The sequence below is a fragment of the Musca vetustissima genome, unplaced genomic scaffold, assembly GCF_032173495.1.
Source record: "Musca vetustissima isolate MV318-11 ecotype Yass unplaced genomic scaffold, APGP_CSIRO_Mvet_v1 utg38425, whole genome shotgun sequence".
Lineage (NCBI taxonomy): Eukaryota > Metazoa > Arthropoda > Insecta > Diptera > Muscidae > Musca > Musca vetustissima.
This window is the reverse complement of record NW_026875385.1, coordinates 76,894-101,221: the sequence shown is the minus strand read 5'-3', so window position 1 is coordinate 101,221 and position 24,328 is coordinate 76,894. Positions and strand designations below refer to the sequence as shown.

General features: G+C 34.5%; 1 protein-coding gene across 1 annotated transcript; it reads left to right on the top strand.

The window, feature by feature from the left end:
- The first annotated feature begins 10,248 nt into the window (after positions 1-10,248).
- On the top strand, positions 10,249-21,844 carry LOC133337883 (YEATS domain-containing protein 2). The gene is made up of 2 exons (XM_061546085.1): positions 10,249-12,328; positions 20,307-21,844. The coding sequence occupies exons 1-2, from the start codon at positions 10,249-10,251 to the stop codon at positions 21,842-21,844; spliced, it is 3,618 nt and encodes a 1,205-aa protein (XP_061402069.1).
- Positions 21,845-24,328: the final 2,484 nt, after the last annotated feature.

The following is a 24,328-nucleotide window of genomic DNA, read 5'->3' as shown; positions in this document are numbered from 1 at the left end:
TTCAACGAAAAACTGATTAGGAGCTCATGCGATACACCAAATTGCTCGTGAGGATCTCCTCTTTCATTAGACATCGAGTTTATGGTGTACGTTTTTATATTGAAGCTTCCAGATCCAGTTTTCTGTCCTGACCACCAGTTGGAAACCAGAAAATTGGAAACTTTGTTCAACGAAAAACTGATTAGGAGTCGAGTTTATGGTGTACGTTTTTATATTGTAGCTTCCAGATCCAGTTTTCTGTCCTGACCACCAGTTGGAAACCAGAAAATTGGAAACTTTGTTCAACGAAAAACTGATTAGGAGCTCATGCGATACACCAAATTGCTCGTGAGGATCTCCTCTTTCATTAGACATCGAGTTTATGGTGTACGTTTTTATATTGTAGCTTCCAGATCCAGTTTTCTGTCCTGACCACCAGTTGGAAACCAGAAAATTGGAAACTTTGTTCAACGAAAAACTGATTAGGAGCTCATGCGATACACCAAATTGCTCGTGAGGATCTCCTCTTTCATTAGACATCGAGTTTATGGTGTACGTTTTTATATTGTAGCTTCCAGATCCAGTTTTCTGTCCTGACCACCAGTTGGAAACCAGAAAATTGGAAACTTTGTTCAACGAAAAACTGATTAGGAGCTCATGCGATACACCAAATTGCTCGTGAGGATCTCCTCTTTCATTAGACATCGAGTTTATGGTGTACGTTTTTATATTGTAGCTTCCAGATCCAGTTTTCTGTCCTGACCACCAGTTGGAAACCAGAAAATTGGAAACTTTGTTCAACGAAAAACTGATTAGGAGCTCATGCGATACACCAAATTGCTCGTGAGGATCTCCTCTTTCATTAGACATCGAGTTTATGGTGTACGTTTTTATATTGTAGCTTCCAGATCCAGTTTTCTGTCCTGACCACCAGTACCACCAGTTGGAAACCAGAAAATTGGAAACTTTGTTCAACGAAAAACTGATTAGGAGCTCATGCGATACACCAAATTGCTCGTGAGGATCTCCTCTTTCATTAGACATCGAGTTTATGGTGTACGTTTTTATATTGTAGCTTCCAGATCCAGTTTTCTGTCCTGACCACCAGTTGGAAACCAGAAAATTGGAAACTTTGTTCAACGAAAAACTGATTAGGAGCTCATGCAATACACCAAATTGCTCGTGAGGATCTCCTCTTTCATTAGACATCGAGTTTATGGTGTACGTTTTTATATTGTAGCTTCCAGATCCAGTTTTCTGTCCTGACCACCAGTTGGAAACCAGAAAATTGGAAACTTTGTTCAACGAAAAACTGATTAGGAGCTCATGCGATACACCAAATTGCTCGTGAGGATCTCCTCTTTCATTAGACATCGAGTTTATGGTGTACGTTTTTATATTGAAGCTTCCAGATCCAGTTTTCTGTCCTGACCACCAGTTGGAAACCAGAAAATTGGAAACTTTGTTCAACGAAAAACTGATTAGGAGCTCATGCAATACACCAAATTGCTCGTGAGGATCTCCTCTTTCATTAGACATCGAGTTTATGGTGTACGTTTTTATATTGTAGCTTCCAGATCCAGTTTTCTGTCCTGACCACCAGTTGGAAACCAGAAAATTGGAAACTTTGTTCAACGAAAAACTGATTAGGAGCTCATGCGATACACCAAATTGCTCGTGAGGATCTCCTCTTTCATTAGACATCGAGTTTATGGTGTACGTTTTTATATTGTAGCTTCCAGATCCAGTTTTCTGTCCTGACCACCAGTTGGAAACCAGAAAATTGGAAACTTTGTTCAACGAAAAACTGATTAGGAGCTCATGCGATACACCAAATTGCTCGTGAGGATCTCCTCTTTCATTAGACATCGAGTTTATGGTGTACGTTTTTATATTGTAGCTTCCAGATCCAGTTTTCTGTCCTGACCACCAGTTGGAAACCAGAAAATTGGAAACTTTGTTCAACGAAAAACTGATTAGGAGCTCATGCGATACACCAAATTGCTCGTGAGGATCTCCTCTTTCATTAGACATCGAGTTTATGGTGTACGTTTTTATATTGTAGCTTCCAGATCCAGATTTCTGACTGTAGAAGTAGTAGCCTCCAAATTAAAAATTTGTCATATTTATAACTGCTGTTACTGGAATATTACAGATTAATCTGTAAATGGACACCATAAAATAAATTATACAACAATATTAGTAAATTTTTTCGTTATATTCATTCATAATTTTTGTGTTTAAATTTATTTTTTATTTAAATTTATTTATTTATTTTTATCACAGTTGCAAAAAAGGTACTAAATGTAAAATTTGGTCGTTCTGTGTCACCTAACTTCACGCAGGTGATATTCTGTAGTTTTGTTAAAAAATGCTATTTTTATTGCAAAATTAAATATTTTTCAATTCATAGGTGTATATTACTTTTACATAACAAAATTAACAAAAAATATATGGATCATTTTATGCTCCATAAAAACAAAAAAACGCTTACAGCTAGAAAAAGATATATGCACTAAAATTTCTGTGCTATTAATTAGAGATCATGCAAATAACATAAATATATACTTATTCTATTGACTTAGATCATTCTGTGGCATTTTAAAAAATAATTATTCCGTAATCCAATAATTTTTGTTGAGAAATAGGAGCATATCAACATGATTAGATTTTAAACATGTTCTTCGATCTGAAACTATACCTCCAGCTTTACTTAACATTCGCTCAGATTCTGTCGATGTAGCAGGAATGCACAGGTAACGCATTGCGCATTTCATATTACAAATAAAGCATTTATAAATAATATGTTATACCTTCCAGTATTCCAGAGGATTGCTATTGGTTGGAGTATATTCGATTTCAAAGTACTGTCGCATCGTAACAATAGCATCCACTCTATTCGTCCTTGATTTACTGACTACTTTATTTTCAAGAAACTTTAAAAGTGGTTGCTCAGGTTGACTGTGAATAGTATTCGAAGTTGGCGATCCTTCGCAGGCATTAGGAACCTTACCCATAAGCCAATTTATTTTCCAACGTGTTAGCAGCTTGTTCTGCATTACTAGCATTCCGAAATCCCTCTTTTTTGAACCTGGGGTCCAATAAAGTACCCAATCGAGAAGCCGTACGCTCTTCATATGGAAACAATCGTTTTCTGATTCTTTCTATTAAAAACATACATGCATCCTTCCCTTCCGCAGATTTCATTTTGCTTCTTTGTTCCTCAATGGTTTGTAAGAGGCCATATGTCAGGGGAATTATTAAGGAAATTGTGACTATTTGATCATGCGACCGTCCAAATGGGGATAGTATAGCCTTTGGGTCTTGTAAAATCTCAATTTCGTCTGCTGTGAGTGGTGATTAGGGATACATAGTCGAGAGTAAAAGTCGACTTTTAGACTTTTCGATTTTTGCCTCTGACCAAAAAGTCGATTTTTAGACTTTTCGATTTTTTGCCTTTCATTAAAAAGTCGACTTTTCGATTTTTCAAAATCGATTTTCGACTTTGACCAACTGAAGCAAAATCGACTAAAAATTTAATTTTTTTATAAGAATTGTTGTCAACAGATGAAATAAAGTTCTGGAATGTGTAGTCTTTGGGCAATTTCAGCTTTGTGATAATAAACTAAGTATTTATGAAGAAAATCAAAAGTCGATCTTGAAAAGTCGACTTTGCGATTTTCTCAAAGATCAAAAGTCGACTTCGACTTTTAGACTTTTCAATACAAAAAGTCGATTAATCGATTAGTCGAAAGTCGATTTACTTATCCCTAGTGGTGATGGCGCTTTCGTTTGTTTCTAGGATTCTTTCAATCATTTTGAAGGCGCTATTCCATCTAGTAGGTACTTTCTGTATAAGGCTAAACGGCTTTGCTTTACTTTGGGCGTTTTTGAATTTTTCATATGCTATGGTACTCGACTTAAAGAACGTTACAATGCCCTTGCATTTAGATATGATTTCTTTAACTACTGGTTGGGCTAAACAATCGCGGTGGCAAGATTTAACGTGTGAGCAAAGCATGGCATATTCCTTATTGGTTCACATTCATATGCTTTAAGCATTGTACTGTCATTATCTGTGACGATTGTTACAATTTTTTATGCACATTCCAATCCTCGAATACCTCACTGCAGAATGCAAAACGAAATCATTTGATACAAAGTGGCACGTTACGGTCAAATATCCTTCATTTGCACGGGATGTCCATCCGTCGGTGGTAATTGAGCAATTATCAATTTCGTTTAAAATACTTTTTAATTTCTGTTTTGTTTCGTCATACATTTTAGTCATGTGAACGTACGTGAGGGTATTGCGTGATGGTAGAGTATATCGCGGATCCAAACACCTAACAATCTCTTAAAAACCCCTGTCCTCCACAATGCTAAATGGCTGGATGTCTGAATATATCATTGCCATTAAGACATAATCAATTTCTTTCATTCGCTGCGAGGTGGGTTCATATTTTGTTGATTTCTGGAAAAAAGACTCGATAATTTTGCCGAAGTTATGATCCATAAGGTTAGTGGTATTGCCGCTCGTTTTTTATTCTTTTGTGCATATTCGGCATTTGGCAAATTTGCAATCTTTCGATCTATCGAACTATGCCCACGTTTCCGATGTCTTCCTTCTTGTCATTTTTGATTCTTCTTCTTCCTCAAAACTGTTGTCCCTGCTGGCCACCACTTCAGAGTTTTCTTTTTCAGAAACTAAATAAAAATATAAACAAAAAAATCTTTAATAGATATTTCTTTATTAATAGTACATACGATCTTTTTGGAATGGTTTTTATATACTTGTTCATGGCGCAATTGTTGGCAAACACTAAAGCGGTGTACACACTATCATTTTTGAGTGACAGTTTCCATAACTTAGTCCGCTTTTCCAAAGGCAGATTTTTATTTGGCAAATTTTTTGTTTTCTCTTTTGAAATTTTCGCTTGCTTTTCCATTAGCAATGTTTTCTTTGCCAAATTTGCGAATCAAAATACAAAAAAAAAAGAAAAAAAACGTCAAAAGTGTTTGCATTTTAAAGATTTTTTTAATATTTTATTTATTTTTTATATATATTATTATATAAATTGCAAAAATTAAATTTAACTTGCACAAATTAAAGCAAAAGGTTTGTAAACAAAAGCCGGCTGTGTATCAGTGAAGCGAATAGGTCCAAAAGGAAATGTCAACAAAATTGTTTTCAACGAACAGAGCAAAGCAGAATTTGCGTGTACGGCAAATTCTGAACAGGCAAATTTTTGTTTTTCTTCCTCGCACACCTCTCGCCTACAAACACAGTATTTGTCAAATAAAAATTTGCCTGTGGAAAAGCAGGCCATATTATCATTCATGGCTTTTCAAACCGACATTCAAATTTATAAATTGTGCTAATAAGACACCGTAAAAACGAAATATAATAATAAAAATGGATGACAAAAAAATTTGGTGTGCATTTTTAATAATTGCGTTATAAGATGGCGAAAAGAATGTTATTAAAAGAACGAAATGGATAGCCTCGTGAAAACAACATTCACATGTGAATATTTTGAAATAAATTCGAGACTCTGAGCCCATGGACTTTAAAAACTATTTCATAATGTCCAGATGTTTCAGACTGCTTTATTTTTTGAGTTACTTTCTGTAGGATGAACGTATGCTATTTATTTTGTTTTTCACGTCGTCCGCAGTACAATTTATTTTATAATTTTTCATTAAATGTAGCAGCTCTCCATGCGATTTAATTATAATGTCGAAATTTATTGTCCGCCTGCCGTTTTTTATGTTCACATTATCGAACAAACAAACATCTGACTGTCACGCAACCATAAAAATTTTTGTGGTTGCCTGATGACTGAGAGAAATTAACGGCCACACTGGCATGCAAACCGATATTTCATCAAGAGTGTCATTCAAAAATGATAGTGTGTACACCGCTTAAAAAAACCAAACTATGTTTTTTATCCGATAATATCGATATCGAAGAGGGAGTCTCTACGAGTATTTTGGTATGCACCATTTGTTCAAATTCAGTTTTTTGTAGAACAAAGTTGTTGAATTTCTGATTTCCAACTGGTGGTCAGGACACCAAACTGGCTCTGGAAGCCTCCCTATACAAACCTCGAAAATAGTGATGGTACCAAATAAAAGAGGGAGTCTCTACGAGTATTTTGGTATGCAACATTTGTTCAGATTCAGTTTTTTGTAGAACAAAGTTGTTGAATTTCTGATTTCCAACTGGTGGTCAGGACACAAAAATGGCTCTGGAAGCCTCCCTATACAAAACTCGAACAAAGTGATGGTACCAAATGAAAGAGGGAGTCTCTACGAGTATTTTGGTATGCAACATTTGTTCAAATTCAGTTTTTTGTAGAACAAAGTTGTTGAATTTCTGATTTCCAACTGGTGGTCAGGACACAAAAATGGCTCTGGAAGCCTCCCTATAAAAAACCTCGAACATAGTGATGGTACCAAATGAAAGAGGGAGTCTCTACGAGTATTTTGGTATCCACCATATGTTCAGATTCAGTTTTTTGTAGAACAAAGTTGTTGAATTTCTGATTTCCAACTGGTGGTCAGGACACAAAAATGGCTCTGGAAGCCCCCCTATGCAAACCTCGAACATAGTGATGGTACCAAATGAAAGAGGGAGTCTCTACGAGTATTTTGGTGCATACCAAAAAACTCGCAGAGACTCCCTCTTTCGTTTGATACCCTTACTTTGTTCGAGGTTTATATACGGAGGCTTCCAGAGCCATTTTGGTGTCCTGACCACCAGTTGGAAATCGGAAATTCAGCAACTTTGTTCTACAAAAAACTGAATCTGAACATATGGTGCATACCAAAATACTCGTAGAGACTCCCTCTTTCATTTGGTACCATCACTATGTTCGAGGTTTGCATAGGGGGGCTTCCAGAGCCAGTTTGGTGTCCTGACCACCAGTTGGAAATCAGAAATTCAACAACTTTGTTCTACAAAAAACTGAATTTGAACAAATGTTGCATACCAAAATACTCGTAGAGACTCCCTCTTTCATTTGGTACCATCACTATGTTCGAGGTTTATATAGAGAGGCTTCCAGAGGCGGACATCTCTCCTGATTCACTGGATTAAAATGTTTGTGACTTAGTAATACTTTAGTTTTAGATTATAATAAAATATGTTTCAAAATCTTCGTATTTTTTATTAGTTTTCATTACTAATGAATTATGTTAACATTTTTATTAATAATTTTAAAAAATTATTAATTTATAATATTCTGCGCTATCTCTGTTGGAAAGCAATGTTGATAAAAATAGTATTAAACGTGAAATTGTGATGTTCTGTGTCACCCTGTAATTTCGATAAAAATTGTGTTATCGAAAGTTAGCGATATCGCTATCTTCACGCAGGTTCGATATTCAATGAAAAAAAAAGAATCGATACTATCGATATTACCATCGATTTTCTTACAGCTCTAATCCCTAGTCAGTTTTAAGTAACTACCAAAGCGAGTATACATATTAAAGAAAGCAGAGACGAATTCAATGACTAGTTTTTACAAAGTAATGGATATTAAGTTTCCTTAATACACAAATTTAATTTCTATAAAATCGTATATGTAAAGCTTATTTGTAATAAATATGGTAGCATTAAATATAAATGTTGTTTATTATTGACATGAACATTTTTAAGGAAAACATTCACTGAGGGGGAAGGAAAATTGCATACATGCCCCTCTTTCGGCATAGAATCTTCAAACTGATTGAAAGGGAAAGAAAAACCACAATTATTTAATGCTGATATCCTTTCACTCATCTGATTTAGAACCCATATGCATAAACAACGAAATTGATGTCTAACCCCGAAGCAATGTTAAAGTTGAATGTAAAATGGGCGATTCTTTGGTCTGTAGTTTACGAGCATATAAGAATAATATTTAGGTTCTGCGGGTTGTTACTTTTTTCCATTCCCTTACGATTTGGCGTATGAACAGTTTGTGGAAATAATTGCGGAGCATAATTGTCCTACATTGCAATCACCAAAATACGAAACTTTCATTATGCGGCAACTGAAGTAGTTCATTCTAGTGAATCGATGATTTGAACTATTCTATTTGCGGTCTAACATGCATGGTACAATTATAAAAGGTAACAGCAAATCCCAGCTGATTTGATTCCAACGTAATACTAGTGTCAATATGAATTTGACAAATTATGTTTTTAAAAATCACCCAACAGGAAAATCATGGTACAATTATAAGAGGTAACAGCATTCAATTCAAATTTGTTCTGTATTAAATGTCCTCCCGTATTCATTTTACTCAATCTGCAATCTGAGGAAGCAAATCTTTCTTCAAAGAACAACTCGCTATTCCCAGCATTTGCATATGTGTTACACATATATATGGCAATGGCTCAATTATAGGAAAGATGTGGAAGCGATAGAAATATACATTTTATAGATTTTCATTCATGTTTTTCAATTTTTATTTTGAGGATTCAAAAATATTTCATTTTCAAAATAAAAATAATTTGATGATAATTTGTTTGTTTGTCTACATTTTCTGTCAAATGAGTTGACACTAGTAGAACTTACAACAACAAATTTCCATGTGGTTGTTGTATCGTTTTTTGTACAACAACACTTGCTGTTACCTTCTATTATTATACCATGTCTAACATGGTACAAAACCCATCTGATTTGATTCCAACGTTATACAAGTGTTAACGTGAATATGACAAAATGTGTTTTTAAAAATCACCCAACAGGAAAATTGGGAACGCATACAATTCGAAATTGTTTTATAGAAAGATGTGGATGTTTTTCAATTTTATATTGAGGATTCGAAAAATACATTTTCATAATAAATATAATTTGTTTGTTTGTTTACATTTTTCTGTCAAATGACGTTGACACTAATATAACTTACAACAACAAATTTCCATGTGGTTGTTGTATCATTTGTTGTACAACAACACTTGCTGTTACCATGGCACAATGAATAGTAGTCCATTTAGCGCAGCTGATGTTTCGATTAACTGTCAAAGTGGATAATTTTACTTGAATTCGATGTGCAGTGTTGCCAACCATTTGAAATATTATAAGGAAAATTTTGACAGATGATCGAGACAAAAACAATGGTTTTTGTTTTGATACATCATCTTATTAGGTTCGTTCGTTTACTTTCCCAGTAATATTTACTCAGTAAGAATTTGCAGAGAGTAAATACGAATTTTTCCTTTTCAAGAGAGAAAACTGCAAAAAGTAAACGAACAACATCCAGTAAAAAGATTGTTTCGACACAGCTGATTAAAACAACAAACAAATTGGCGCAAACTATAAAACAGCATTTTTATTAGAAAAATGGATAACAAGCGGAAAATTGATGTTGTTTGTTCCCCATAAACATTTAAAAGGGTTCTGACCTGTTATTCCTGTATCTGCAATTGATATGGGGGTGGACATAACCGATGGTGTTCCAGACATGTTAGGGATGCGCACTTTTTTGTTTCGATTTGGAACCTAAAAAATCGTTCGCCAATTACTCTTATTACTCTTTTTTTTAAATACTTGCGTTTTCTTCATCCATTTTGGTATTTAATGATACAAAATCAAAATAAAATTCACAAAAGAATCAATTTTCTTGAGAACAATTTTTTGTTTGTTTACAAAACATAACAAAACAGCTGATTAAATATCAGCTGATGGTACAAGAAAATTCTTACTGAGTAAATTTTCCTTGTAAGAATTTGCAAATACTCAGTAACACAACTGTCAAATCTGCTCTCTCAATTCACTCTCTTTTACTGGACTTTTGGGTAAACGAACAACATTTTGTAATAATTTGTACAAATTCGTACAAATTATTGAGTAAACGAACGAACCTATTATTGCATCATGATTCTACTACTGAGAATTGTTGGAACGCAACTTATGCCCTGAGTGCGTATTATCCGTCGATTTACTCCAAATGTTGACGGCGGCATATTTTTTGTGTTGACTTTGCTGTTAGTAGGAGTGTGTGTTTTGAAACACTTTATTTACATGTAAATTAGGTTTGTTTTGCTTATAATTAAAAGAAAATGAATTGTTGTGTTACATATTTTGGATGCAAGAGTGCTAGTGATAAAATATATAAGTGAATGAGATTCATTTCGTTGACAAGGCAATTTATAATACCATACATTTTGAATACTCCACAGAATTCCTTTTGTTCCAAACTCTGAAGCAGGGTGTAGTGGACAAAGCTGGTAAAAGATATAAAAACATATTTTGAAGAAGATTGTTCTTATTGTGACATGTTCAGTGGACAGTCTTCGCCTAGGAAACGTAAACACTGTGAGTTCCACGATCCAGACTATGCCCAAGCAGTTCAGACAACATGTGATGACGAATCGACCAATCCCGAAAATTCCATTGTCAAAAGGCAAAAACAAGAAACTTTGCAGAGTTCTGCCATAGAAAAGAATCAGGAGTGTATTGAAAAGGTTAGACAAATTATCGAGCGAGAATTCAATAGTGAACTGGCATTTAAACAGCAGCAACTGTTTGATATAGATGAACGTCTTGAGAAAGCGAGATGTATTCTGGATAAGTTGAGATATGCTTTAGTTTCTGCTTACTACAAAAAACAAGACTTGCCACTTGCGGCAGTGACAACATCAGCTGTAAGAAGTGCTCAACCCTTATTCAGCAGAGAGGACAAGGGTCCCCAAATGCAAATACATCCATCTTTGAAAAAATTAATTGGTAAAAAACCTAAGGACTTATCAGATGTTATACGTTCATGCCCCAAGAGAACAGCAGCACAGAATGCAGTACAGACGATTAGAGCTAAGTCCGAAATTCAGAAAAAAGAAGAAAGAAAGTTAAAACAACTAATAAGAGGCCAAGGAATCGTTATTGATCACTCAACAAATGATGACAAGCGGGCCGATGTTGCAGCTCTCTTAAATGCAGCGCAATTATCAAAGAATGCACTGCCAAAAAGTGTGCACCAACCCCAATTAAATACAGGAAAAGGGAAACAAGGAAAAGCTTTAAATTCGTCGCGGTTAAACAACAAAGAAAAACATTTATTCGTAGTTGGCAATACATCTAAGTTTATCGGCTCTGAGCAAGATAGAGATCCCAAAAATAAGTCACAAATATTAACGCACAAATGGCTTGTGTATGTCCAGACAAAGAACTCTACTGTACCACTTGAAAAATTTGTTAAAAAAGTTCGATTTCACCTGCATCACTCATATCGTCCTAACGATATCGTGGATGTCTTATCTCCGCCTTTTCATGTTGCTAGAAGGGGCTGGGGTGAATTTCCTATTCGAGTGCAACTTTTCTTTCATGAAGAATTTAATCAAAAACCTATTCAGCTTCTTCACACCGTAGTATTGGACAAAACTCTGTCTGGCATACAAACATTAGGAGCTGAAACATTACTGGAAGTGTGGTTGAGAAATACTTGCTCTATGCAATCTGAAAATAAGAATGATATATCTGCTTCGCAGGCTGATAACCTAAATGAAGCAAATGCAAAAACTTGCCAAGTACCTTCCACAGAAGAGTTAGTAGACGATAACCTATTAGAATTTTTAAATAAAATTGAAGCTAGCCACTCAATTAGTGCAGATATTGAAAAAATTCAGCCCACATTTGTTATTTCGGAAACAAATCCATGCAAGAGTCCAGTTAAAACGACAATCCCTATTAAACCTCCTTCTCCGAATAATCCCAATTTTAAAGCGTCATTGGGAAATGATGTCAACATTATTCCACATATCCCAAATGCTTCGCAAATTCCAGAAAAAGATCCGATTCCACATGCTTGTGTCGACAACAACACTAAGGAAATGAAGAATGATTTGCCAGAAAACCCACCCAATTCAAATCACATTAAAATACAAACTCTAAATGATGAAAGGTTAATGAACAACTCGAACTCCAAACAACAAATGGTAATGTCTCATAACCCTACAAATTTGACGACAGATGCGAGGAATTCCCCACTTTTTCCGCATAAGAACACAGCCTCGGTTACTAAGGATGGTAAAATCATTATGCCTATAAATTCCGTAGCTTCTATAGTACGGAGAACAATATTACCAGTAATGAATACAACAAGAAATGTATCGAATACCTATACTACGTCCCTAAGTCCAGCAGGCTCACCAAATATACATGCAAAAACACCTCCAATTCCCGCTAAACAAATTTTGCAAAAGAAACTAGTTCAATTAGTTGATTCTACGGGTAATGTAAAGTATATGCAAATGCTTGTTGCAACTTCTTCTACTTCGCCAACTACAAAAGCTCATGAATCATCCACGTCTATGGCTCCAAAACTTTTAGCATCCACAGCAGGTGTTCATACTTCTTCGGGTAAGTTATAAATTTGTACACTTTAAATTGCTCTTAAAAATATGTTGGAAAAATATATATTTTTTCAGTATACTTCGTTCTCCCTACAAAAACTATGTGCGATGGGTTTTGAAGGGAACTTTTTCATATTTCATATTCCAATGGTATGAATCGAGCACATTGTTCAATTGTCTCGATACAACTCATCGAACTGATCGAATGAATATAAATTCGTTAATCTATATATATTTAAAAATGGAGCAAGAAAAATGTATACTAACGCATCAATTGAGAACGGCTGGACCGATTTGACTCAAATTTTCTTTCATTTGTCGGTAATTACAGTGGGAAGGTTTTTATGAACGAAAATTTTGAGAATAATCCGCGAAAATCTTGCAAAAATTATTTTAAAGAATCGGCTGGACCGATTTGACTTAAATTTTCTGTTAGAAGTCTGTAATTGAAGTGGAAAGTTTTTTAATGAAAGAACATTTTGAGAAAAATACGCGAAAATTTTGCAAAATATATTTTGAAAGATATTAGCATTCCACACATTTTATATCGAACCTTTATGGTTTCATCTCTTCGTAGTTCTTTTTGGACATATTTTGGGCGAAAATGGCCAGCGTATATCTTTAAGTAATTGTTAATTATGGAAAATTGTCAAAATATGTTAATTTTCTACAATTAATTGGATTGTCATTACCTTGAAAAAACTATTGTATATGAAAATAAATTTATATTTTCATTAGAGTTAAATTTAATAATAAGAAATCGTAAAGGGAGAGTAAGATTAATCGCTATCATTATTTGCTCACTTTTTCCATAAAATCAAGATTTATTTAGTTTGAAAATATACGTTCTGTTATGTGATGAAATTTGCATGGTATATATAGGTTGTAAAATTTTTCTCGAATAAAATACAGTAAGACATTAATGTAAAGATTAACGAGTCCATTATGTGGAGCCTATACCAAAAACTATCTTACTCTATGGAGAATACCGATGTTAGTAATTCGCTATATACGATTACAAATACGTCAACAAAATAAGAAGGTATTATTGAACATTTTCTTATATTCGGGAAGAATACATTTAAATTCGAATCCTACATGGTGGCAATTCCGCATTTGATGCTGTTTTTGTCTAACTCATATGTGCCTTTATGGTTCCTCAAATGTATTTTTAAAGATGTGAATAATGTTTGCATGGTATATTGACTGTACCGTTGGGAAGTTTTTTACTAAGAAAATGTTGAGAAAAACATCAACAAGTCGGGAAAATGGAATAATCGAACGTTGTGTTAGTTACATTGTTTATAACTCAAGGACTCTACACCTATTTTAACGATTCAAAGGACTTATAAATCGTATGTGGTCAGAATAGGAAAATATGAAAACTAATTGTGAGATTCCGCCAAAACAAATATATTAAGTAATATTTACAATTCCCCAATTTTGGTATCGAGCTTTAATGTTTAAATAAATTGTTGTTTTTTAAGACATATGGTTTTTTGATTTAGATAGATCAAAACTTCTAATTTCTTAAAATATGTGTATGTTATAATACTAATAATGCGATCATTAACATCGACAAAAATAATGGTAATGATAGCATTATTAGTATTCCCGTCAGATATTTGAATTTTGTCTTATTTTCTTTAGAGACAAAGCTGTTGGATATGAAATCTCATTTCCTTATTTGTCAAAAAGGTATTATTTTTTCGACAATGTTTCTTTTTTTGGCCAACAACTTGAAGATTGGATGTGAACCTATGTAACGTTAAACAACAACTTATTGAAATGTTAAATTAAAATCAAGTTGTTAAAAAATGTGAGGATATAACAAATCCGATTAAAACATTTCACGATTTAGTTTTAGTTATGATATAAAACAAACTTTATATATATATAGAATATATAGCAAAGATACACATATCTATAACGGCAGTCTGAAAACTAATTAACAATTTGTTTAAAAATGAAATATACCTATAACTGAGCAGAAATCACTAAACTTCTATTCCAAATCTAAAATTTTTCGAGTTATATACTTATTTTAATATAAAAATCAAAAGGTCAGTTGGACGTAAACAAAATTGTATTGTAATTAAGAATCCTTCAAGAAGGGACAAATAAGATAATGTAAAAACGTTGGAGCAATAACAAAACACGATCTTCTGTTGAAAAAAAAACTTTTGGTGAAATAAGTTCTACCAAATTATAAACTGCTATGTTCTTGGTCCTGCATTGGGTACCAATTAATACTTTTTATTGACATAAACTTAGTGGCAAATGTTTTTACCAATCTTATATTGATAAGACGAAACAGCGTTTGCCGGGTCAGCTAGTATTCTATATTTATATATTTTTAACTGAAAAGAAGCTGTAATTCAGATATCCTATATGATTAACCTACTCAGAAACATATCACGAAATAGTCTATGTGAAAAAATGTTTATATATATATATATATATATATATATATCCGTTTCAAATATATATTTTTTAGGCTTTCAAAATTTAATGTTGTCTTATATATCCACGTTTTTATTTTTATTATCATTAATGATTCGGAGCTAAACAGTATATATAGGACCAAATGTTAGTATGCTTCCATATAACGTATACCCTACACGATTTTGTGTAAGAGTATTATAGTTTTGTGTTTGTAACGTCGCGAAATATTGGTCCCCTACCCACGCGTTATTATACCGATCATATCTCGACTGAGCTAATCTAGACATTGTTTTAGGCCGTTCGTGACCCCTGTTGTGTTTACAATTCTGTATGTAAGTCCGTTTCCGGCCAAAGTATACCGCTGTTTTTATCTAGTAATGATCGGTAAATATTTATGGTATGAAATGGACCATATACGTATGTTATTCTAGTCGCTGTAAAGGTCACACGATTTTGTGTAAGAGTATTATAGTTTTGCGTTTCTAACGTCGCGAAATATTGGTCCCCTGCCCACGCGTTATTATACCGATCGTCATATCTCGACTGGGCTGATCTAGGCATTGTTTTAGGCCGTTCGTGACCCCTGTTGTGTTTACAATTCTGTATGTAAGTCCGTTTCCGGCCGAAGTATACTGCTGTTGTTATCTAGTAATGATCGGTAAATATTTATGGTATGAAATGGACCATATACGTATGTTATTCTAGTTGCTCTAGAGGTCACTATTACGATCCAAGTATCAAGAAATTTTAGACAGAAAAGGGATCTGCTCAATGAATAAGCTGGCTTTTTCATGATATTTCGCGGTTCAAATGGACCAATGTTTTAGCGATTATGTCGTATGAATTTAAGCCAGAAGGACAGAGGTCGCAGAAGCTGACCAACCAATTGGTTGACTTTTAATATGATAACAATTATATTGATGAATGTACTGGGATGTGGGGGTCTAGGTATTCTCATATTGCCTAATATTTACATTGTGGTGCGGAAGTGTCGCGGAGGGGATGAAAGGAACGAAAAAAAAATTGTCTGGTTTTCAAGGTGCCACAATTTTAAGCCGAACATTACAAATCTTACACGGGGAATGTAATCTGCCCAACTAATTACAATGGCTGTTTTAATAAAGATCGGTATTTGGCGGGTCAATTAGTTTCGACTCTTGTGTGAAATATAAACAAATGAAAATATGATAGGGAAGAAAGACTAGCTGTTGATCTCTAATCGGTCAAGTAATATTACCTAAACTCGGTGGTAGTTGGGAAGGGTATAAGGATGTTATAAGTTTGCCGGATAACTAACTAGGAGAACTAGGAGAAGACATTTTTGTACAATAATTTGTAATCAAATTACAGCCATAATTTGGAACGACTAAATATTATAGAGTTGGCGGATTTGACATCGGTAAACGCCCACAGTTTTTTTTTAAATTTAGTGTAAACAGTATTTTCTTAAATTTTAAGTAGCCCTACATCCGAACATTGATCGATTATTACGATCCAAATGAAGTATTGCTTGTAAAACAGCATATACATTACAACTTTTTTCCGGGTTAACCTACTTCATTGACAATTGGAACCCACTGGGTTAACGAAATCCGGTTAAATGTAAACGTACTATAAAACCATTTTAGTCCCAAAATATGCACAATATAATAAAAATCGAACAATTTAATAATGATAAACAATCCTTTCTTTATTGTGCGTCATTCCAAAAAGTGAAGGTACATTGATACTTGTTACCACTAGAAGTTTTTTATAATTTAATTGTTATAATAGCTATTTGTACTTTTAGGCGCATATTTAAGTTTTCGAATAAAAAATTTATTCTTCCCTTCTTCCTCCTCCGTTAATTTGGATACAATCCAAATTTTACACAGTTTTTCCTCTATTAGAAAACCACCGACATTGTGGGTTGAGCCATGTCAAGGTTGAAGTAATTGCCATGGGACTTTTGAAAACTTTCCTCCACAAAAAAACATCAGAGCAGCACACATTTTTATGGGAGGAGGAATTGCTGCTGACCGCCGGGCTTTTCGGGAAGCAGGGTTTAAGGCTTCAACTATGTACACAACGGCATATTTTGGTAGCGGAAAATACGCCTTCAAGTTCGCATATACTCACCGAACTGATGGTAGTTCTAGTAGATTTATCTCTTAAGTGCTTTCTAATAACTGACACACCTTGAAAATAATTTTCATCATCAAAAATAGTTCCAATGAGCTTATCAACACATATAATTAGTTATTCTGAAATATTTTATTCATTTTTTTGTTTGTTTACAATATTTCTAGTTGAAGAAGTGTCAAAACAGTCTTAAAGTGCGTTTACATTGTACCGGATTTGGTTAACCCAGTGGGTTTAAATTGTCTATTCCTTTGAATATATGCCAAATAAATCCTCATAAAGTAGGTTAACCCGGTAAAAAGTTCTAATGTAAATGTCGTATTATCGACGGCAACTGAGAAAAGTTGATATTCATAATGTTAAGTTTTATTTCAGTGGCGTTGCCAGTTGAAATCGTAACTGGAGTTTGGTTGCTTTCCATAATCGACCCATAAAAATGTTAGTGTTCCACTGTTCGGAACACTAAAAATCGCAGTGTTCCACTGGTCGGGACAATACAAATCGTAGCGTTCCACTTACTTGAATTATACTGGCAGTGTACCATACACTTCTGTTTTGTTTTTTGAGGTAAAATGAGATCAAATAATATAAAATAAAAATGAATATAACTTAATTTGCAATTAAAAAAGGTAGGTATTTTGGCCAAACCTTTTTTTGTAATTTGCTCGGTATAATATTTTTCGAATATCCCTCCTTTTTACATTTAAGCCGCCTTGTAATAATAAAATTTATATTTAATTGTGAAATGTAGTATACAACCTTAAGGTCGAAAGACTGGACAATGCGAAATATAAAATTAATAAATTAAGTAAAATCGAATGTATCAGTTAATGAAATGGGCAGGGTATCTTCCTATCCGTCATCTGGTACGCATTCGGTCTCTTGAGGGCTATGTTGTATAATCTGATGATTTATTTCCCGCATTCAAGAAATTTCGCTCCTCTTGAAATCTCGACAGCAGGACCACTGAACCAACTTAAATCATATAACACAGGAAAACCCAATTTTTAAATAAGATTACTTACCCTGACAATATTTGATTTTGTTGCAATTCTGGAACTGCGAGTGGTAACAGTCGAATTTTGGCAGTACTTCCCGTAATATATTTTGGGTTGAAATGGTCCAAACATTCCTTTGATATTGGAGTTAATTGAACTCCACAAGCTGCTTCCCAATTCATTCTCCTTACATCTTTAGGAACACTAAAAAAGTTATATTTCCATTAACATATTTATACCCTTCACCACACTGTGGTACATGGTATTATGTCTTTGTGCATATGTTTGTAACAGGAGATAGACACATGGTTCCTTTTGAGAATATGCATAGAATCACTTCTGAGTCGATTTATGCATGTCTGTCTGTCCATGTATTTTTGTGAACAAAGTACAGGTCGCATTTATGATCCGATTTGGATGAAATTTGGCAAAGGTCACTTATTTGGCCCAAGGACGAACCCTATTGAAATTGGGAAAAATCGGTTCAGAGTTAGATATAGCTCCCATATATATTTTCGTTCGATTTACTATAGATGGTGCACCAAAGTCCCTATATCTCTCGATTTGCACGAAATTTGGCACAGCGTAATGAATTAGGTCTAGAATTATGTGTGTTAAGTTTCCTGAAAATCGGTTCAGATTTAGATATAGCTTCATATATATTTTCGTCCGATTTAATGTAAATGGTGCATCAAAGTCGCTATATATCTTTCGATTTGCACGAAATTTGGCACAGCGTAATGAATTAGGCCTAGAATGATGAGTGTTAAGTTTTCTGAAAATCGGTTCAGATTTAGATATAGCTCCCATATATATTTTCGTCCTATTAAATGTAAATGGTGCACCAAAGTCCCTAAAAATCTTTCGATTAGCACGAAATTTGGCACAGCGTAAGGAGTTAGGTCTGTGTTAAGTTTCCTGAAAATCGGTTCAGATTTAGATATAGCTCCCATATATAATGTAAATGGTGCACCAAAGTCCCTATATATATTTTGATTTGGCACGGCGTAATGAATTAGGCCCAGAATGATGTGTGTTAAGTTTCCTGAAAATCGGTTCAGATTTAGATATAGCTCCCATATCTTCAGCTAAAATGCAAAAAGGTGTAACTAACAAAAGCATAATTGTGTAGGAGAAGCAAAAAACTGTTTTAAATGAAAACTATAAACATGTAAAAAAAGTATGCCCGGCAGGTTGATATTGCATATGAAGAATAATAGACTATATTTTTTTAACAAATTTAGTTATTTAGTTTAATGGCAGTCGTAACAATTAAGTAAAAACGTGAATTTTTTGTTAGTTACGCCTTTTTGCATTTATCAAACAAACCAACTTGTAGTTACGTCTTTTTGTTTTTTGTTAATAGAAGCTCCTTTTTTGACCGCAGACGTGTAAAACGTTGTCAACACATGTAGTTTATTGACTTTCACAATATTCATTCAAAAAGTCAATTTTCAATTTTTTGTTAGTTACGCCTTTTTGTATTTTAGCTAACGATATATCGACGCCTCCGAACCATAGTATGCTAAGTAAATTTTTGCTTATAACTTTGGTTTGGATTGGCCGATGATAACCAAAATTTCAGTGAATTTAAATTAAGGACCGTAGTATCTAAAAACGTAAAGATCTATAAAACATGCTAAGTCGACTTAACATACTATGGTTCGGAGGCGTCGATATATTTTCGTCCTATTAAATGTAAATGGTGCACCAAAGTTCCTTAAAATCTTTCGATTAGCACGTGTTAAGTTTCTTGAAAATCGGTTCAGATTTAGATATAGCTCCCATATATATTTTCGTCCGATTAAAGATAAATGTTGTGCCAAAGTGCCTTAATATCTTTCGGTTTGCACGAAATTTGGTACAGCGTAATGAATTGCAGAATGATATGTTTATGGATCCAATTTCATTTTACTGGTCCTTTAAAAATGTGACTTCTGTTAGAATACATCTGTTAAATATAGCCAAAGTGGTGAAGGGTATCATATAGTCGGCTCCGTCTGACTTTACTACTTTCCTTACTGATTTTTTCTTAATGTTCTTGCTTCTCTAATTACAAAACACAAAAATCACGACACTTAATTTTTATCAAGGTTTATTCATAACAATAATGTTGTTTTGTAATATGATTAGTTATTGTAATTCATGAATACACCTTGAGTCTACCTAATACACCTACCTTGTGTATAAGCAATAGGGCTGCTACAACAACAAACACAACCTTGGTATGCATTAGTATGGACAATCCAACTATAAATCAATTTTTTGTTAACATTTCGTTTGAAATTTGTTTTACATTTTAGCACATTTTTGTCTTTTTGAAAACTCTAGGATTTTTTTTATCAATGATGTTTTGGCAATACAAGAATGAATAAATTAATCTTTTATGCTAAATGAAATGTTTCTTTTATGTCTTTTCAGCATTTAATCCAACAGCAGTGCCAAAAACTACTCCAACTCCCACAATGAAACCAAATATATTCAAAATTGTACCTGAAAATATGCAAACAAAACCTCAAGTTGTAACTTTTAGCACTAAAAGTACAACACCGACAACGACAACTCTGACATCAACAGTATCAAACACAAATATGATCAAACAAATGCAAACAATATCCTCAAAGCAAAATATTCCGTCTTCGAAAATTGCCCCAAAGCCAAACGGCGGCTCTTCTAATAAAAATGTTGTATTCCACAAGGAAGGAAAGCTGTATATCATTGATCCTCTGCAAATGAAATTTAAGCAACAACAGAAGAAACAGGTTTCGCTGTTAAAACCTCAGGTCAGTTTATTAAAGCAACAATTGAGGCAACAAAATGAAACTACTGTAACTAATATGCCTATTGTAAAGTCAAGAGCTGACCATGATTACACACCGCCGCTCAAGACCTGCGTGCAGACCAATTCCCCTCAAGTGCATTATGGTCTTAAGCAACAGCGACTCAATACGCTCAATATTTTTCAGTTAATGCAAATGAAACGGATTCTATTTGAAAAAAACGTTTTGAGGCAGCAATTTACAAATATGCAAAATGCCGTAGAATTTATTTTACGCAGGCTAAAACTCATTGCCCCCAAAGATTCGTTAGTATCAGCTTTTCCGTTTGTTTCCAACACTAACGAAGAGTTTCAATTGTTAACAGCCTTCAAACAGCGCACTCATGAATGGCTACGTGCCAAACATATTTCACTTCTAATGCGAAGCCATAAAGATTTGCAACATATAAATAATGCAAATGGGGATACCTTTTGGACAACTAAAGAAATTGCAACATTTGCCCGTCAATACGCGTATACACCTGATATAAAATCTCTACCGAAGCTAAATGCGCATTCTGAACAGAATAGCAAAGATTTTAAAGAGTTAGTGAAAGGGGAATTGAAACAAAAAGAAATCACCACATGTGACACTCTTTCGGATTGTCGGACCATCATAAAATGGATAGAGAACATATGGCCAGTTCTTATTAGTTACCAACATGCTGAAGAAGAAAATCAAACCATTGACGTAGATGGAATCAACGACGAAAATTATGAGATTGTTAAAAGGGCACAGAGTCATAAATCCGGCACTGGATTAAGCGTAAACGAGTGTTCAAAAAACACCTACCTTTCACCCCCTACTAATTTGCAAAATGAATGTAGTTTATTGATGCATATTTGTAAAGATTTAAGTATACAGTTAGATCACGAAGAAATATCTCCTAACATATGGAATCCCTCCGTTCAAATAATTTTAAGTCACTCTCTAAACATATTTCTCCAAAAGATTATACGGGGTGTAATAAGTTTAAAGAATCAGGAAAACGCCTCCTCTATTGAATTAGTTCATACCATTCAACCAGCTGACATTGCAAAAGTTTTATCCAAATTAAGAGAGTTCGACTTTCTGACGAATAGTAATTTTGGTACAAATTCGAAAGTTGATTTGTACACTATTAAACAAGAAAAATCATGATACCTTCTACTCGATTTGCGTATCACATTTGAGAAATTACGACGTTGTAATAAAACTCTCACACTGTATGTATGGATTTTTAATTGTACTTTAGACATACAAATAATTTTACTGTTTTATATTTTAGGAAATATGTATCAATTGTGTTTTATAGTTTCATGTATATTATTTATGTGTATATGTAATAGGTATATATGTACGTATTTTAATAAACACTCAGAATAAAAAGGAAAACATTTAAATGAATTACCTTCTTAATGTGTTATTTTGGGGATATTTGTTAAGATTTTAAATAAAAAATAATTCCAATTTGAGACATTGAAGTATATAATTTCCAGATTTAAAGTTAAGGATACTTTACCATTATGTACTGGCTGCAAATCTGCCCAAAAAATAAATCTAATGTATGTATGTCATTAACACCACTGTTTCTGATGGACCATCTCTGTTCCTAAGTTTTTATAAATTAACTTGCTTAACGCCTTGCTCTTCGCTCCAGTCGAATTCGAATAAGCGAACCCCGGTTTATTGAAAAAATCGGTTAATTGAAAACACAAATTATAAACTAATATTTCGGTTGAATTTTCAACACGCTTCTTCGTTTAACCGAATTCGACTGTACATATATAAATGAAAAGTCGTTAGTTACACCGTCCATAACTCAAGACGATTTGGATTGAGATTGCACTATGGACCGGTTAGGCCACTTTCCAGGATAAAGCGTTTTTTTAGAGGGCGTGCGGGTTGTTCCAACCCTCTTCTCAACACAACTTGACAACGAGCTTATAATAGTTGTTCCTAAATGTGAATCAGTTTTCAACTATGCTTGAGCAACTATTGTTATGCACAACTCTTTTTAAAGTATTACTGATTCCCAATATTTTTGTATAGTCATGCTTCTTTTCATGAAATTTGTGTTGTTTTACCTGTAAGAATAAATATTAACTAAACGAAATGGCATAATTATTAAAGGTAGTCTCATTTGCTAAATCGATGATGGCAACCCCAGCAACTCTGTATTAATTTTGTCATTTTCAAGGTCTATATATTAAGGGGTGGCGTAGGGGTGATAGATACCAAGCAACGGCTCTGCTTGGCTTTAACATGGCGAAGCCCAGGCTTATCTTGGTCCCTCTTTCAATTGTGGACACTGACCTCCCCGCGGTGCCGCCTGGGGAGCTATTTTCATCACCCGATGAAATAGTGAGCGCGTGTTTATCCATAAGAACTATAAAAAATGGGTTCAGGCGTCGGGTTAGTTGCCCACTCTCGGAAAATCCAACCTACTATAAAAAAACAAAGAAAAAGAAAACTAAACCCCCCTAATGTTGACGACCCCCGCAATCGTATAAAGGACCACGATCTGCGAATCTGCACTTGGAATGTGCGCACGTTGTACAGAACGGGCGCAGTGTTCGCTTTGGCGGATGTACTCAAGAAGTACAAAGCCGATATTATTGCCTTACAGGAAATACAATGGAAAGGTACTGGCGTAAGTAAATCAGATGATTACGCCCTGTATTATAGCTGCCATGAAACGAAACATGAATTTGGCTGCGGATTTATGGTTAACAGGAGAATAAATTACCTCGTCTCCAGATTCACTCCAGTAGATGAGCGAATTGCTATTCCGTATAAAAGCGAAGTTTTTCTATATCAGTCTCATTGGCGCCCATGCTCCGACCGAAGATAATGATGAACAGACCAAAGACATATTTTACGCCTAGAAACAGCATATGACCGTTGCCCTGTCCATAACATTAAAATTCTGCTAGGAGATTTTAATGCAAAAATCGGAAGGGAAAATATCTTTGGCCTCTCCGTCGGAAAATTCAGCCTTTATGAATAAACATCAGACAACGGCATGAGGTTGATTGACTTCGCGGCAGCAAAAAACATGGTAGTTATCAGCAACAGGTTCAAGCATCTCGATATACACAAGGCCACTTGGATTTCTCCCGATCGAACAAGGAGAAATCAAATCGATCATGTAGTGATAGACGGAAGGCAGTCATCCAGTATTTTAGACGTCCGATCGAACCGGGGAGCGAATATCGATTCGGAACATTACTTTGTGGTAGCCAAGGTACGCACCCGTCTTAATGTATCAGCAAAGGTGCGATCTAATGTAGCACGGAAATTTGACGTCGAAAAGCTGCAAACACAACAGATAGCAGAATCCTACTCCGCTCAACTTACCCAACTGCTTGACGAAAGCACCCATTGTCCCGATAATAATATAGAAGCACAATGGCAGAGAATTGCCCACTCCCTACAAACTGGAAACCTGGTGACAGTTACAGACAGCGTGCTGAGGATCTGGAGAAACTTCTGGTATCAAATAGTAGCAGTGAAGTGGATACCCCAGAACCAATAATAGATGACGGTATAGAGTGTATACCACCTAGCCAAGATGAAGTCAGAATAGCAATCAATCGGCTGAAGAATAATAAAGCAGCAAGCCGAACTATTCAAGACTGGTGG